The sequence below is a fragment of the Mesoplodon densirostris genome, chromosome 7 (assembly GCF_025265405.1).
Source record: "Mesoplodon densirostris isolate mMesDen1 chromosome 7, mMesDen1 primary haplotype, whole genome shotgun sequence".
In the NCBI taxonomy this organism is placed as follows: Eukaryota; Metazoa; Chordata; class Mammalia; order Artiodactyla; family Ziphiidae; genus Mesoplodon; species Mesoplodon densirostris.
The window spans coordinates 44,679,586-44,696,092 of record NC_082667.1 but is presented as its reverse complement, the minus strand read 5'-3'; the positions used below and the strand labels follow the sequence as shown (position 1 = coordinate 44,696,092).

Sequence of the window (16,507 nt, the reverse complement as noted above, 5' to 3'; positions counted from 1 at the left end):
AAATGTTTTTACTATGCAGTACAAATCTTCAGGACAGCCCAATCAAATAAACAATGTTGCCATTCTTGGTATATAAAGTAGCATATAATATTCTAAAATCCCTTTTAATGTTGAGAGTGTTATGTTATTTAAGCTATTATCAAGCTTAATGGCATAGGTTACCTCTGTCTATGCCCATTAAAATGGTCTTTTCTTTGTCTCAGATTGTAATTGTTGCCATTGAAGAAACATGGATAAGAGAGAAAAGATCTACAGGCAAACAATGATAAGAAACAAAAAATATCATTCATCAGAAAAAAATCAAGCATGGAATCTCTGGTTTTTTTGGCTAAATTAGGTGGTAGAGATACTGATGGGTTCAAAAGGAAGGACACTGGCAGGTATTGAACTTAGTATTGGAAGGATAGGTAGTACATGACAGACAGGTGCTTGATGCTTCAATACCTATTTCCACAAACTTCATAATACATTTGTGTGGTAAAGGTCAGTAGCCCCATCTCAGAATGAGTGAAAACATTCAGAACTGTTAAGTAATCTGCCCAAGACCACACTGTCAGTCAGTAGCCAAGTCAGAGCACAAAGGCCATACACCTTCCCATGTACTAGACCTGCTCCCCCTGCAGAATCCCCATTCTACTTATGAACAATATACTGAAATTGAAGGCCAATGTGTGCAATGAATAAACTTTATGGCTCTACATGGTTATATATCTGGAAAAGGAGGTAGTGTATTTCTACCAAACCAATAATTTTATGTTATTTTTCAAGTTCAAATAAATGTAGTAACTTACTTTTTCATTGTACTAGTAAAAAATAAAACTTTTTTAGTACTGGTACAGAACGTTTTAGAAATTTTAGAAATTTCTTTGGTACTACTGAAGAAATTCTTAGAATTTGCAACCCTAGAATATAACATTGCTTTAAAAATTATATTTCAAGTCCATAAAATAATTTCACTCTGAAGAATTTTGAATAGGAATGTACATTAGATATTATAGATACTAGATTGATAGATAAAAATCAGATATCATTTTTTTAATCCAATTACTTCACTGTGACCACATTTGTTAAAACTGAGTTCAATATTACATGTGGTCTTTGTGATTTCTTTGAATCCCTAGTACCTATATTTATTTCAGCAAACATAATAGACTTGTCTTTCTTTAGAGTTTAATGCAATCTTTTCAAATACAACAGAGCTCACTTCAATTAACACTTTAAATAATGCACAGCTGTATCTGTCTGACGAATAATCCTGATCTTCTTCCTTGCCCCACATCACCACTGAGATATACCTATTTCACATTTATTATTATTTAAGTGTTGAAACTTATTACTTTAAACGATATGGCCTCTGTCTTTAAGACGCTTAGAAGTTAGTGCACTTCTATCCAACAGAACTTTCTGTGGTGGTGGAAATGGTCCAAATCTGTGCTGTCCAGCCATGGGCCACATGTGGCTATTGAGCAATTGAAACGTGGTAGTGCAAGCAAAAACTTGAATTTTTCATATGATTTCATTGTAATTAATCGAAATTGAATAGCACAACTTTAATGGGTATAATTAGGCATGAAAGCAAAAACAACTAAAAACCAAAATAAGTAATGCTATATAGATGTATAGTGACCCCTGGAGAGTACATAGAGATAATGAACTCTGATTATGACATTCTGGAAAGGGCTTCATGGAGAAGCAACTGAAGGATGTGGAGATTCCAATGTTAGAGACTAGGGAAATGACATTCCAATATGAGGGAGTAGTATGAACAAAGGCACATTGTTTATTCCCAAATTAGTAGAAGGGATAATATCTTGTGCATTTATATATCCCCCTTATAACTACACTCACTGTCAAATCTCATCAGCCCTCCAGCAAGTTTCTTGCATGTAGTAAGTCTTCAGTGCGTTTCTAGTGAATTGATTTTAAAAGCAAATAATAACTACATAATTTGTTTGAATACAGCAAGTGCATCTAAAAGTTAAAATAAAGGGAACATTCATGGGCCTCCCTGGTGGCGCAGTGGTTGAGAGTCCGCCTGCCGATGCAGGGGATACGGGTTCGTGTCCCGGTCTGGGAGGATCCCATATGCCGCGGAGCGGCTGGGCCCGTGAGCCATGGCCACTGGGCCTGCGCGTCCGGAGCCTGTGCTCCGCAACGGGAGGGGCCACAACAGTGAGAGGCCCACATACCGCAAAAAGGAAAAAATAAAAAATAAAAAAATAAAGGGAACATTCTTATATTGTTGTACCTTTCATAATTAAATGAAAAATCATTTGAAAGTGAAAAAAAAGAAAAAGATGTTAGTGAATGGTAAGCAGAGAATATTGCCAAGTTAAGACAGTGATGTGGCAGGGAGTTGGGGAAGGAGGCACATGGCCTATGTGGGAATAGGAACACTTATTACTAATTTTTTTAAGGTATATTGCATTATGTTCTAAAAGAGAGATTTTTAAGTATCTCTGGAATGTCTAGCGTTCTTCAATGATGAGAGATCAAGGATTTTATGATGTATCAAAACACATGGTTGTGGACACTATTGTTTTTGCACTCATAAGGATTTCAAGATGTGCTTGCAACACTCAACAGTGTTTCCACAAAATAGGTTTCTTTCTTTCTTTCCTTTTTTCTTCACTAGGCATTATAGTTATACCACTATTTTTTAATGCCTGGCTGTGACAAAGTCATAGAAAATAATATAGTACACAGAATAAATCCTACCAGGTTAAAGCATAGAAATCATAATAACTTTTTATGGCAAAAGTTAAATATTACAAAACACTATGCCTGCCAAAAAGAGAATCACAAAATCATCTCTACTTTAACTGCAAGTTACAAATTTCTAACAAATGCAGTGTTGCTTATGAGACCTTTATGTTTGTGGTGATTTTAATCCATTTTTAAAGTGGAGAAAAAAATCCTTGTCCCATGAGGAATCTATTTTTACCTTGTATTCTATAATATACAAAATATTTCTTTTCTTTACAGAAAAAAATTTCTGACCATTCTTTTTACTTTGCTTCAAGTACAAAAAAAGAGCTTAAGAAAATACATCCAAATTCAATATTGCAAAACCCACTGGATTCTGAGGAATCCACTAGAATATACACTACTTAAGGTCAAAGATTTGTCCTGTGCCTCTATTTTTCTGGTGTCTAGAACAGTGCCTATAATCTGTAACAAGTGTTCAATAAATATTCACTGAATGTTTTAATAAATGGCTAGAAGTATATAAACAATTTTTTGTTGTGGTTATTTTTGAAACACGTGATTGAGGAGTCACCCGGTTTTAACAAACACAGAAGTTAGTTTGAACTCATTCTAATTTCAATAAAGCTATCTAGACTTTAGCAAATGGCAGTTAGTAAAATAAACCATGTGTGTTCGTTCAACTTTGCAGGGAATAGCATTAAATAGGTCTGCAACTTACAGCATCCCTCTTCACCCTTGAGTACTGCAAAGTCCAACCTGAGATCTCAGCCCTGCCCTGAATCTGAGCCCATCCTAACCTAGGTAGACAAGTCATCAAGAGAGTCAAGCCTATCTGTTAGCAGCATCTAGAAATAGAGTGCTTTCCTAAACTAAGGATCCAGCATGCCTCAGGGAAACCCTAAGCATCAGATACCCATCCAACCAAAGTTTCTACTCTCACCCCCACTTTGTCGGGTCTAGGCAGATTCTTGCCAGATACTTGCCTCTGCATTCTTCGCTGGGCTTTTGCTACAGATACCCGAGTGTACTCACAACCTGCAGCTTGACTGGAGCACGTATTGTGTCTAGATCTTGCTGGTGGTGATACCCAAGGTACAAGACTGGGCAACACAGACAGGGCCAGCATCACGGGTGTGTGACCTGTGTGCTCTCACGGGACCCTGGTCTTAGAAAGGCACTGTAATTGGTTCAATGTTCTGTTGCCATCATCTTGAAATGCTTAATAATTTTCTATCAAAGGGCCCCGTATTTTCATTTTGCAGTGAGCCCTGCAATTAAGCACCCTGCCATAGACACTATGCAGCTGGCAAAACAAAGCCTTGGAGTTTAAGGACATAGGATCAAGATCCCAAACTTCCCTAAGTGTGTAAAGTAAAATAGGTCATTTTAATATGTTTTCTCGGCTGCAAGAGAGACAGTGCCTGTTACCCTCTAATTCACAGGTATATAAAGGAAAGGACATTGATGTCTTGGGAAGGAAAAAATATGTAAGCATCTAATATTTGTTACTATTTTCTCTGCTTTCAAGCTTTACTAAAAGGGCAGTGGGATAGAAAAGGATTATTCCACATTTCAGAAAAAACATTAATGTACTGAAAATATTTCTTACAATAAATTTAGCCCTAGTTACTTCTCCTTCCTCCCCAACTTTCTCACCCTGTACCTCTAGCCAGAACCACTTGTTATTATAAATAAGGTCCCAGGAGAAAAACTGAGGTTAAAATTATGTAAGAAAGTATTTGGGCTGGAGCTCACTACTTCTACCCTCAAATTGGGGAGAACGTTGACTCACAGTTTAGAAGATTAAAAATTCATTAATAAGTATAGCTTATAGCATAAATTAATTCATTTACATGAAAATGCTTCAAATATACTACACATCTCTATCTATACAAATGGCATCCTTATGGGAGAAAATACCCCACAATCTCAATTCCCACCCTTACCTGGTTTTCAGGATAAAATATCAGCAAAAATAAATAAATCATAAGACTTTAGTCAGGAATTATTACATAGAAAAATCATTTTTTACACAAGAAGGAAAATTAATCCTATGAATGGGAAATTAGAAATGGGAAAAAACACATACATGTCTAAAGATCATAGTTGTATAGAACACTATATTTATTAACATATGGAAAATATGTGAATATTATGGGGGGATTTGAATTCCACATAACAAAGACTTAATTCCTCAGGAATTTTATTCACCCTATATATTTTAAGTAAAAAATTAAAAAAACCAAAAAAGTGAAAGAAGACAAATAAAAAGAGATGAAAAAATTTCCTTCATGATCCAAAGAATTTTTAGCCACAGAAGCACACAAAAATCTCCAGCAAAAATGTGCCAGTCTACAACACAACGAAAATAGTTAAGACTTAAAAGTTAATTCTTCAGACACGGGAATTGACATTCCAGTTGCCATAATAACTTATTACCTAGATAACACTAAGTATAAGTGACAGGCCCAAAATGGTAATCCAAGTTACATTTAAATAAATACACAGATTATTTTTATTGCTATCTGCAATACTTTAATATTTGAGGAAAATTGGAAGGGCCTAGAAGAATAACACATTCCTAGCTAAAAGCCAATTAATACAGTTCCACATAATCCAGCAAACACTGAGTGAATGATGATTTAGGATTGATGATGAAAGGGATTCCACTGATGAAGATAAGTAAGAAACAGTCCTACCCTCAAAACCACTATAATTTACCTAGGATACGTCACTCTGCTGTATGTTCTTTTCTCTTTCATACTGTAACTCGCAGATGCATAATGGGGGTAGGCTGCAGAGAACACTGGAATTTTCTACTATTCAACTACAACTTCAGTTATAACCTGACTTTCTCCCTTTTACCTAAGGTTTTATATAGTGTTTAATATTCTGTACTTTTGGCTTAACATACAGCTTCTGGGTCTTCCTTTCCCTTGGCTTCACCAAGTTTCCATTTGACATTCTAAGAAGAGCTGGTGCTTCTCCCCAAAAGGAAAATCCCACAAGCCTCTCCTCCTTCCACATCAGTGTGGGTAAAAGGAGCCCTCAGTACAAGCACTTATAAAAGAGAAGATTCTTGGGAATCGGCAACTTCTAACACTTTACTATATTGCATAAATACATCCATCCCCCAAAAGTATATTTTTAATTTTCTCCTCCTAAGGGCATAGTAGAGGGAAGATAAACCAACACAATAAGCTTAATCTCATAAGTATTTGTCTACCCCGGGTTAATTTCTTGAGTTTCAATACCTATGAAGCTGACAGTGTCTCTGGTTCATTGTCATTGTTGACAGGGGCTACTCATTGTGTTCCTCGGGTTTAAAGAACAAATGTTTCTAGAAACATGCACCTAGAAAACCATTCCTTTTAAATTCTCTGAAAAAAATGATTCAAGCAGAATATAAATCATGCTCTACCACGAACTCTTGCCAGCAGTAGTCCCAAATGGCAGAAAGCTCTGTTTAAAAGAATAATCCAGGTCTTATTTTTGTAATAAAATATAGTCTGGGAAGTCCAGCTGGCTCAGTTATTCACTATTGTTTGGCTCTCACTGCCATCTACACATTTGAAAAGGACCTTCCCCCTTTCTTTCCCAGAATTCTCACATGATATTTCCTCTCTTATGTAAATAAAAAATAAAATAAAATTACTACCCATGTAACACTTTGGAGAGCTAAAGCCAGTGGGAGTGTTGACTGTCGTAAAATTGAAAGGCTAGGGTGCCCGATCTCATTTACGATGCTTTCCCTCCACATGCCTTTCAAAGGGGTTAGGCTCTGGGCTGAGACTCTGACATTCATAATTGCTTTTTCCTCCAATACCCTTTCATACCCTCCAATACCCTTTCATCAGTAAGTGAGAATGGTAGTATATCTCACCTCCTGATGAGTTTTTCAAATGAAAATGAAGAAAGAAACGTCCAGTTACATTCATGTCTGGAAAGAGGGAACAGTTTTGGTTTTAAAATTTTTTTCTGAATGTCTTCTGAATTGAAATATCTTTAGTACAGTGTACAAATGGCAACCTCCTAGAAAGGTGTATTAAAAATCAGAAAAAAATTCCTCAGGTGAAGGCTTGTCTTGCAAATCCCAAAATAAACCTTTATCATTAAAATCAGTTGAACCTTTGAGACATAACAACATTATAAAAACTGTTGCCCTTTAGGATTATTCTTTTGATCTGCTAAGCAGTTTTCATTATATGTTTATCAAATTACTTTGCTGATAGGAAAATCTGGGCTCTTCAAAAGTGCAGTGTCCTTATCAAAACAGAAACGTTCCTTCAGCAAATTAAATGTGGAGTTTCTTCCTTACACAGTTATTAGTATCAGTACCAGTATAATTTTTTATCCTGCTAACATTTATTGAGTATATCTATATTCTGCCTACATTGCTGCATTCACTTATTTAAACATGAGACAACCCTGATATAGATATTTTATTATTAATCCCATAAAACAGATAAAAGAGAAAGGGCAAATTATCTGGCAAGGTCATACAGCTATTAAGTGATGTAGCTCTTAATTGCCATGTTATACTGACCTCCTAGGAAAAAACAAATTAATGTATTTTAGAGATCTATTTGAACACTGATAAAACATCTGAATTTATTGTATATGAAATGTGGATTTTTTAGGGTGCCATGCAATAGAATTGTTTATACTAATGAAAAAAATCTAAAATATAGGTAATAGGAATGAAAACTAGGCTAAGCTAAAGGCATGTATAATCGTGGAACATGATAATTAGATCCTAATAATATTGAGTTGTAATATTTTGAGCAAAGAAGGTAAGACTTCCACTTTGCCAATATACATTGCATACACCAAGAACACCGTATTTAATTTTCGTTTCCAGATTTGAAAGGGATATAGGGAAGCCATGCCAAACAGTTTGATTTACTGGTTAGGAATGTGGGCTCTGGAATCTGATACCTGGGTTCAAACCCAAGCTCTTCTATTTACTAGCCATGACTTTCAGCAAGTTTCTTCACCTCTCAGTGCCCCTGTTCTCTCACCTGGACAATGGGAATGATAATAATGATAATGATAATAATAATAATAATAACAGCAAACTTTACCAGAGTTGTTGGGAGGACTTAATGAAATCAACCATTAGTAAGATAAGTACTCAATGAATATTAACTATTAATTTATTCAAAGGAGAAAGTAACAGAGGAACAGAATTTAAAGAAGGAGAAGAACTCAATTTCCATGGTCTCCAGAGTCACAGACTTCTAAATCATTGGGTAGAAATTAAAGTAAATTAGATTCTGTTTCAAAAGAGAAATGACTTTGTGAAAATGAGAGCTTTCCAAAAACAGAATGGGCTTTTCACAATTATATATTTACTTAGACATATTGTAGGGAGACTCAAAGATTCTTAGTCAAAATCATCTTTTGAGCTTCCTTCAAAGTTTGAGATTCTATAAAAATAAAATTGACTTTAGAAAATCATATGAAGCAATTGTTCCTCCTTACTACAGAAGTCTGCTTATATAAGGAAACCAGTCGACAATTTCAAACTGCTTCATTTTTGAAGTCAAAAATTTTCTAAAATTTCTAGCCCACATTGATCCTTCAATTCTCTAGGCTACCAGAATTCTTGAAAATAAAATATGTTTACACTTGGAAAATATGCAGTTTAAAATTGTCTTCAGCTCTTTCAACTCTTTTTTTTTTTTTAATGTCAAACCAATTACTAATTCTGGGAGACTAAGTATCATATATTATATCATTCTTCATTCTTTATTATAGTACTTACCACATTGATAGAGAAAGAAACAAATGCCCAACAAATAGTGCTTTTCTGTTCAAACCTAAAGCATACTGTTTAACAGAAATCTCAATATAAATTCAAGAAGCTTGTTTTGAATAGCTGCACTTTACTTGTATAACCAAAAGCTAGGGAATGACATTATCAAGGAATTTTATAAATAAAGATATGTCTAAGTCTTCAACATTAGCACAAATAATAGCTTCAGTAGATTTACTTGTAGATAGATCCTTTAAAGATAAAAAAGAACATTTTGAGAAATGTTCCATTTTAAGAAAGCTGTAAGATTTATCAGTAATAATTTTTCCTACACCAGAAGCATAATCTATGTAGTTTTATTAAAAATTAAACTTCATAGAGTTACATACTTTTAGTTATAAGATGAATAAGTTCTAAGGATCTAGTGTACAGCATGGTGACTACAGTTAATAATACTGTATTGTATACTTGAAATTTGCTGAGAGAAGATCTTAAAAGTTCACACCAGAAAAAAAAAAAGAGGAAACTATGTGAAATGATAGATGTGTTAATTCACTTGTACACTTTAAATATATGTAATTTCATTTGTCAATTATACTTCAATTAAAAAAATTAAACTTTATAAAAAATGTGCACTATAGAATGCTTAGAGTATTGTATATTTGTTGCACAACAGTTATTACAGTATTTTAATAATTGTTTTCTTCATTTTTATCAATCATATGTAAAGAACTATTAATTCAGTTAGTATAATAGAGTGATTATATTTAACTCATTCTGTTGATGTCTTTGGTTGTTTCTTTACATAAATTAAAGTCACTTTCTGTTTATGACCCCTGTTCTACAGAAGTAAAATCAAATTTTAAATATACCTTCTTTTACTTCCAAAAAAATGGAGAAAGGACTCTTAATACTCCCTAACTTCAGAAGCCTGTTAGAACTCCTGAAACTTTGAAAAATAACTGTACTTTGAATTACAAAGAAACAGATTTTTTCAGTTTTAATTTAGTACAACATAAAGGCAAAAGAATGCATAACTAATTATACTAACAAATTATTATATTTTTCTCTCATCTGTTATAGCTAGAGAGAGAGAGGAAGAGAGAACAATTCCAGATAAATCAAGATATTAACCTCTTTAAAAAAACTTAAGACCAAATTCTTAGAAGTACTGAACTCTCAAAAAAAAAAGTATAACAATATAAGTTTTTGAGTCAGAATGCCTGGATCTGAATCCAGGATATATCAGTTAAGCAAACTTTAGCAAATTATTTACTCTCTCTAAATCTGTTTTCCCACCCATAAAAAGGGTTTAACAATATTGTTTATCCTTATAAAACTATAATCCTTTAATAATATAAATCATCTAAATCATTTTGAATTTATGCTTGGCACATAGTAAGCACTTTGCAAATGTTTTAAATTAGTGTTATCATTAGTAGCACATCTGTTTACTCATAGTCCATTTTTATGATAATAGCCCTGGACAGGCATGCAAGCCATTTAAAGAACAGAATATAAAGCAGATTTTCTCTACCAAGGGCTTTCTTGGTGTCCTAATGCTCTACAGAATGTGTTAGCCCTACAATGGGAAAAGAACAGAACCCAGAGGTTCCACTGACTGTGGCCCTCTTCCCTATGTGGCAGTCATGGCTAGCTGGAAGTCGGGATTATGTGTGGCCATGTGTCTAATGCTCTACAATTATATGTTCTAGAACCATGATACAGAATAAATTGAACCAGGACGTAGGAGACAGAGATCCACATAAAATACTGATGTCTAAATCAATGGCCTCCAAAACTGGGGGAACAACATTTTGAACATGCACCTTGAAATAAATATAAAATTTATGGATAAGATTTACTGTACCGACAAAGTACATTATAAAACATTCTGAAGAAAAAATTAACAGCAGGTCTGAACTTTTCTCCAAATACTGTTTCCCTGGAAACATTTTGAGTTAAGATAAACAGGGAGTGCCAGCTGTGTTACCAGCCAGCATTGATTATTATTGATGGAAAGCATCTGGACCTGGAGGATGCTGAGTGACCTCAGCTTCCTGATGCAGTGTGTTCTAGCAACTGAGGGCATCCCTTGAGGAGACTTGGACTGTTACCAAGAGACTGGTTCCTGTGGAGCATGAGCCTTCCCAAGGGAAGGTAGTCCTTGTGTATCCATATGGTCTCCTCATCTTAAAACTGAGTTACTACATGCAAGGTAAGGGAGAGAAGGTGGAAAATGGTTACTGTGCATCTAGAGGGAGCCCTACTGAAGAAGCACCTGACATTATCCTGTTGACATTCCATGTTTCCTGTCCTGAATCCTTCTACTAAGCCAAGTGGACCTGATGCCAGACAATAGCCTATTGTGTCATATTAGTGTGAGTGTCAAGACAAACTCACAGGTCCACGCTGTAATCATGCAGACATATACATACACAAAAATATATTATTTATTTACATCTTCTGACCTAATGAATTATTTTAAGCACCATACATTTGAGTATACTGCTTGGGTCCACATACTTTTCAGAGTATTTGGGGTAAATTCTCTGTAAAAACTTGGGATGTTATCTCTCTTCCCTTTGTGATTTTCTGGTGTTTTTGACAGATCCTCGTATTTGGGTCTTATAAATCTTTGGCTGTCTCTGCAAATATTAGTAAACTAGTAACTCCACTGTTCCAAACTCTGCAGCAGCAAGACATAATAAATTCCTGAAAATTCAAACACTAAATATCTTCTTGAAGTTCTCCAGTTCCTACTCACTTTCTTTTAGAGCTTATCAGGACATAACTATAAGGGGCTTTAAAAACTACAACATTGTGGGAGAAGTAACTCTGTCTTTCCGTTTTAATATACTTTTATGCTAGTTTTGTTAAAACATGCTATGGCAAAAATAGAACTATTTATCCCACTCTTGACACTATCCTCAATTCCAAGTAATCAAATAATTTTACCATTTCCTATGAAAATTTCTATAGATTTCTCTTTTATTACCCCATTTTTAGGCACACATAGCTTTAAAAACATTTTTTTTAAACTTACCCTGATACATGTAACATCAGCAGCATGTAGAAGACCAAGAAGAGATTATGAGTGTACCAGAAGATGTCATAGTTAGAAACTCTGAAAAAACAAATAACTTAATTTCAATTCCACTTTACACTCCATCTCACTAAAAAAATCGTGCATCCTTTCAAATACATGTCACAATTGAAAGTTAAAATATGAGTTCATCTGAGATTTATCTATTAATATCAAAGTATTAACATACCACTGCAGAGAGAACTGACAAAAATTATAAGTAACACTTTATCATTTTGAAGGTTCTTTGTATTTCAAATAAAGATACATAGAAAGAATTAAAATCAGCTGTTTATATTAAAGTTAGTATGATGTAAGGCGAAGGTGCAGGCAATAGTCTGCTAATACGTACTTCTGTTGTCCTTTTTATCAATATTCTCAATTTGCAAATGACTTCTAAGACAACCAATGTTTCTATCCCAATATATATTTTGAGAGTAGTTCAAAGGAAACTCAGATGGAGATAAACTAAATAAGTGTTTATTAAAATTTTCTCTTATCTTCCTGGATAGTGTATAACTTTAAAGTAACACCTTGTGTTATTGTCCTGGGGGAGGACAAAGAGTTTGAAGAGGAATGGGTATAATAAACACAACCTAGAATGTTTGAGAGAAGTAAAGACTAACAGTTATTTTATTTCATATATCTCGGTAGATATTCATGTATTAGAATCTTGGAGGTGGCGGGCAGGTATTCGTAAAAGCTTAGATGATTCTGATACAACCCCTAGAAACTTTAGAATCCCCAATTTAGGCAAGAGCCAGTAGAGTCACCTTTACATGGGTCAGTTTTTGCTATCATAAACAAGCTCATTAGCATCCTTGTAACATATGCCTTTTTGCACAGATCTGCTTCTTTTTGAATCTAGATTTCTAGAAGTGGAATTATGACATCAGAGGACACACATTTTGTAAGGCTTTTGATACACATTACCTATTGCTCTCTGAAACATGTTTATAAATTACAAACCCAATCATAGTGCAGGAGGGCCTGTTTCCCCAAACCCAGACTCCACTTTATACATCTTCAGTATTTTGTATAAGTGGAATTAGGTATTTTTTCATTTTTGTGTTACTCACTTTGTATTCTTCTGTGACTTATCTATTCATAATAATTACCCATTTCTATAGCATATTTCTCAATTGTTGTGGGTTAAACTATTCAAATTTAAGAATGTACTACTTCCATGTGAGTGTAATAATTTTTGCAATAGCATGTTTATTTTTCAGTTTTATAATGTATATTGACATTCAGGAGTTTTAATTTTCATATTTTTAGGTAGCCAAATATTTCCTATATTTTTCCTTGTCCATTATGAGAGCTGATAAATATCCACTTAAAGTTTCTTTTAAATCTTTAATGGTATAATTTTTACAGTAAACTCAGTAATTTATCTAGAATTTAATTCACTTAAGCCTTACTTTCCTCATAAGTTTATAATGGCACCTTTATTATTTAGCAGGTTCTTACATATAGCGAAGTCTTTTACGGCGCTTTCTGTCTACTATCATTTAGTTCAACATCTTGGTCATTTTTGCAAGTAAGTCCTATTCTGGTTGTTTTTTTTTCATTGAAGTATAGTTGACTTACAATATTATATTAGTTTCAGGTGTACAATATAGTAATTCCCTGTCCTGTTTTAAGTTACTGAAGCATAAGCCACACCCCGCCCCCTTTTATTCCACTTTAGAACATGTAATTGGAAAGCCTCCATACACAATTCCTTACAACCCAGAATATTTGACTGAAAGAAAGAGATTTTTCTAAAACAGGAAATGATATATAGAAATGCCTCTCTATTCCCCTCTTAGTTACACAGAACAGTCCAGTAACCAGAATATTGCATTGGCTAAACATTCAGGTTAATCGAGACATTTCCTACATATGAAAATGAAGATAATCTTAAGGAAGTCTAAATAATCTGACCAAGGAACATCAAAATAATGGCTCTGACACTCACCGTATTGCATATGTCGAAGCTGTAATCATCAGGAATAGCACCAATACCATGCAGACCCCTGTCAGGCCAGGAACTATAAAAATGTACATAAGTATGTTTAACTTAAGTCATGCTGAGAAAAAATGTACAAAAAGTTATTACCTTAAAATTCAAAGTACTAGGCTGATCTGTGGGAAGCCCAATTCAAATTGTATGTCTCCTTGTATGTTCCCTCTTAAAAAAGTCTTTTTTGAATTAGCATAAGTTTCAAGGTATTTAGGACAAAGCAGAGTCTTTTCCACCTTTAACAGAAGAGTCCATTTTGGTATTTTCAAATATTCTACCCAGAATGGTGAATATGTGCATACTTTTATAGGTACATACTATAACAAAAGTCAATAATTAATACAACAGGACAGGGTTGACATTCAACTCCCTTGTTGTTTTGGTTTTCTCCACCACAGTACTAAACTCTCCTTACTCTCACCTCCCCGCTTTTATGGAACTAGTAGCTCCTTCAGTTTCAATGTCAAATAATTTCTTTTGGGCTTCACTATCTAGAATAATTTTCAAGAAAAAATAAACAAAACCTGAACCTTTCTAAAAACTGCAACTTCGAGTGTAGAACAAAAAATGGTGAATTTGAAGAAAAAAGTTACAGTGTTGATGTTTTAAGAACACTTGCAGACGTATTTCCCCTCAGAATGGAAGACATTTTGAAATCAGTGCTTCTGATAGTACATAATATTTTTTAAAGTGTGCAAACATGTCAATTTTCAAAATTAATTCTGACATAATAGATTGCTACAAATCTAGTGTTAGCTCATACAGCACATCCAAGGTGAATAGGTGATATGTTTTATCAAAGAGTTAAAATCACAATAGCCTCATTTCTTATTATCTTATTACTACCAAATAAAATATTCTGTCTATAAGTCACCTTTATTTACTCTTATAATCATACAAGCAACAATAAGTACTAAATGACCTAGCTGAGAGATTCCATCTTAAATCTTTGTAGAAAAGGTATTGAAACAATTCTGCCTCCAAAAGTATAGACATTCCCCCACTCTTCTTCTTGACAAGGAACCACCTATGAAACAGAAGGACCATCAGGGGCTGTAAGCCACCAGCAGAAGCAAACAAGCTGGGGACAATATAAGAGCAACAGTGATGTGCACCATTAGGATCACAGAGGGTTTAGAATCATTGGAAAATAACATTAGAAATCCCAGTACAATAGAAACAAGTTTCCACTTGTAAAGGGACACATGAGAAATAAGGGAGTTGGTCTTTGGAACTTAATACTGGAATATGCTCTCCTTTCACTCTTCCCAATACACAAATTTGGAAGCTTAACAATCCTTGCCTTTCCCAGATATGCCTAATCCAAATCATCTCTTCTCTACACTTGTTTTGTAGGGTACTCCCTTTCCCATTGCCCCAGGTGAGTACTTACTTCCTAGGGGGTAAGAGAAGAGCAAGATAACTACACTAGTTCACATGAAAGGATGAATAGCACAGAAAAATCCTGTTTAAAAAGAACAGCATGCCTACAAAATAACCAAGCTTTTCCACTCCCAAGAATATACCCCCCCAAAACACAAACATATATCCACCCCAAACGTGTTAAAAAATGTGCATAACCACTTTATTTTTAATACTCAAGGCCTGTAAACAATTCAAATTTCCATCAACAGATGAATGGATAAATAATTGTTTATCTGTACGTGGAAATTAACCAGCAGTTTAAAAAGAAAGAACTGTTGATACATAACTATGCATAGATGACAACACATATGAATCACAAAATTTATTAGACTTAGTGTAAAAAGCCAGACTGCCCTCCCCCACCAAAACAACCTGAAAAAACATAAGTTCTATGATTTCTTTTATACAACATTCTAGAAAATTCAGAGCATTCTTTAGTGATAGAAAGCAGATCTGTAGTTAGGAGGGGTAGAGAGCAGGACAGAATGATGGACATATTTGTTATCTTGATTTTGATCATGGTTTCACATGTGTATACATATATCAAAACCAATCAAGTAGCATGCTTTACATATGTATAATTCAGAGTGCTTCAATTGTAACTGAATAAATTTAAAGAAAAAAAAAAGGAGGTCTGTCTCTCTGGCTTCAACTAATTTCACTTAAAATGTAAAATTTGTGCTTGGAGAGGCCTTTCCAGTAATTTTACTGAGGCTTCATGAATGTCTACTGTGTCTACACACAAGGTTTCCTATGTAGTCCTGAACATGCCAAGATTAGTTACAGAATGTCTGCAAATCACTTCATCAGGGCACCTGAAAAAACAGAGTATGTTTAGAACAAAGTTATAATTTCCAAAGGGTATTATTTAAACATTAATTCTTTGAGGTATTAATTTATATTACTCAAAAGTGTTATAACCATTCCTTGAAGAATCACAGAGCACATTAATGTAAAGCTTCTGAGAAGTACTAAAGTCAAGAAACCAGTGTAAAATTGAAGAGATACTTCCTCAAACATTTAATTAGAGCACACCTTTTAGAGCAGAGCATGGAAAACATACTGGAAAGACTTAGAGAGGGTGAAATAGTTGACCTCAGTAATTTGAATTCAACATGAAGTAGAGGCCCCAGACAACCTGGGGTATGTATGTATATTCTGGGATTGCGGTCCTGTTACTGTCCCTTAGGCCAAACCCCTAGCTCACTGAATCTCATCTGTAAACTGAGGATCAATTCAATACTTCTTAAGGTTCTTTCAGATTTATGAAGTTAACTTTTTTATCTAAAGAATTCATTTTTCCTTTCTGTCTCCCAGAAGTACAAAAGGAACAGAGTTTGTAATTTATAGAGTAATAGACTTCAGAGCAATGAAGAAAAAAAACTGACTTATAATTAGCAATGAAAAAAATTGCAATTATGGTGGTCAAAATAAAAGGGTGGGGTGGGTAACTTAAAAACCAAAGGGGATTCTGGGGGGGAGATAAATTAGGGGTTTGGGATCAACATATACACACTACTATATA

General features: G+C 34.3%; 1 protein-coding gene across 2 annotated transcripts in view; it reads right to left on the bottom strand.

The window, feature by feature from the left end:
- Window positions 1-16,507, bottom strand: part of NOX4 (NADPH oxidase 4) — a 152,697-nt gene that overhangs the window by 96,694 nt on the left and 39,496 nt on the right. For both annotated transcript variants that reach the window (XM_060102762.1, XM_060102763.1), the window contains 2 exons: window positions 13,513-13,585; window positions 11,514-11,594 (listed from right to left, as the gene is read on the bottom strand). In XM_060102762.1, the coding sequence (XP_059958745.1) occupies window positions 11,514-11,594; window positions 13,513-13,585 (154 nt within the window). The remainder of the gene's footprint in view (window positions 1-11,513; window positions 11,595-13,512; window positions 13,586-16,507) is intronic.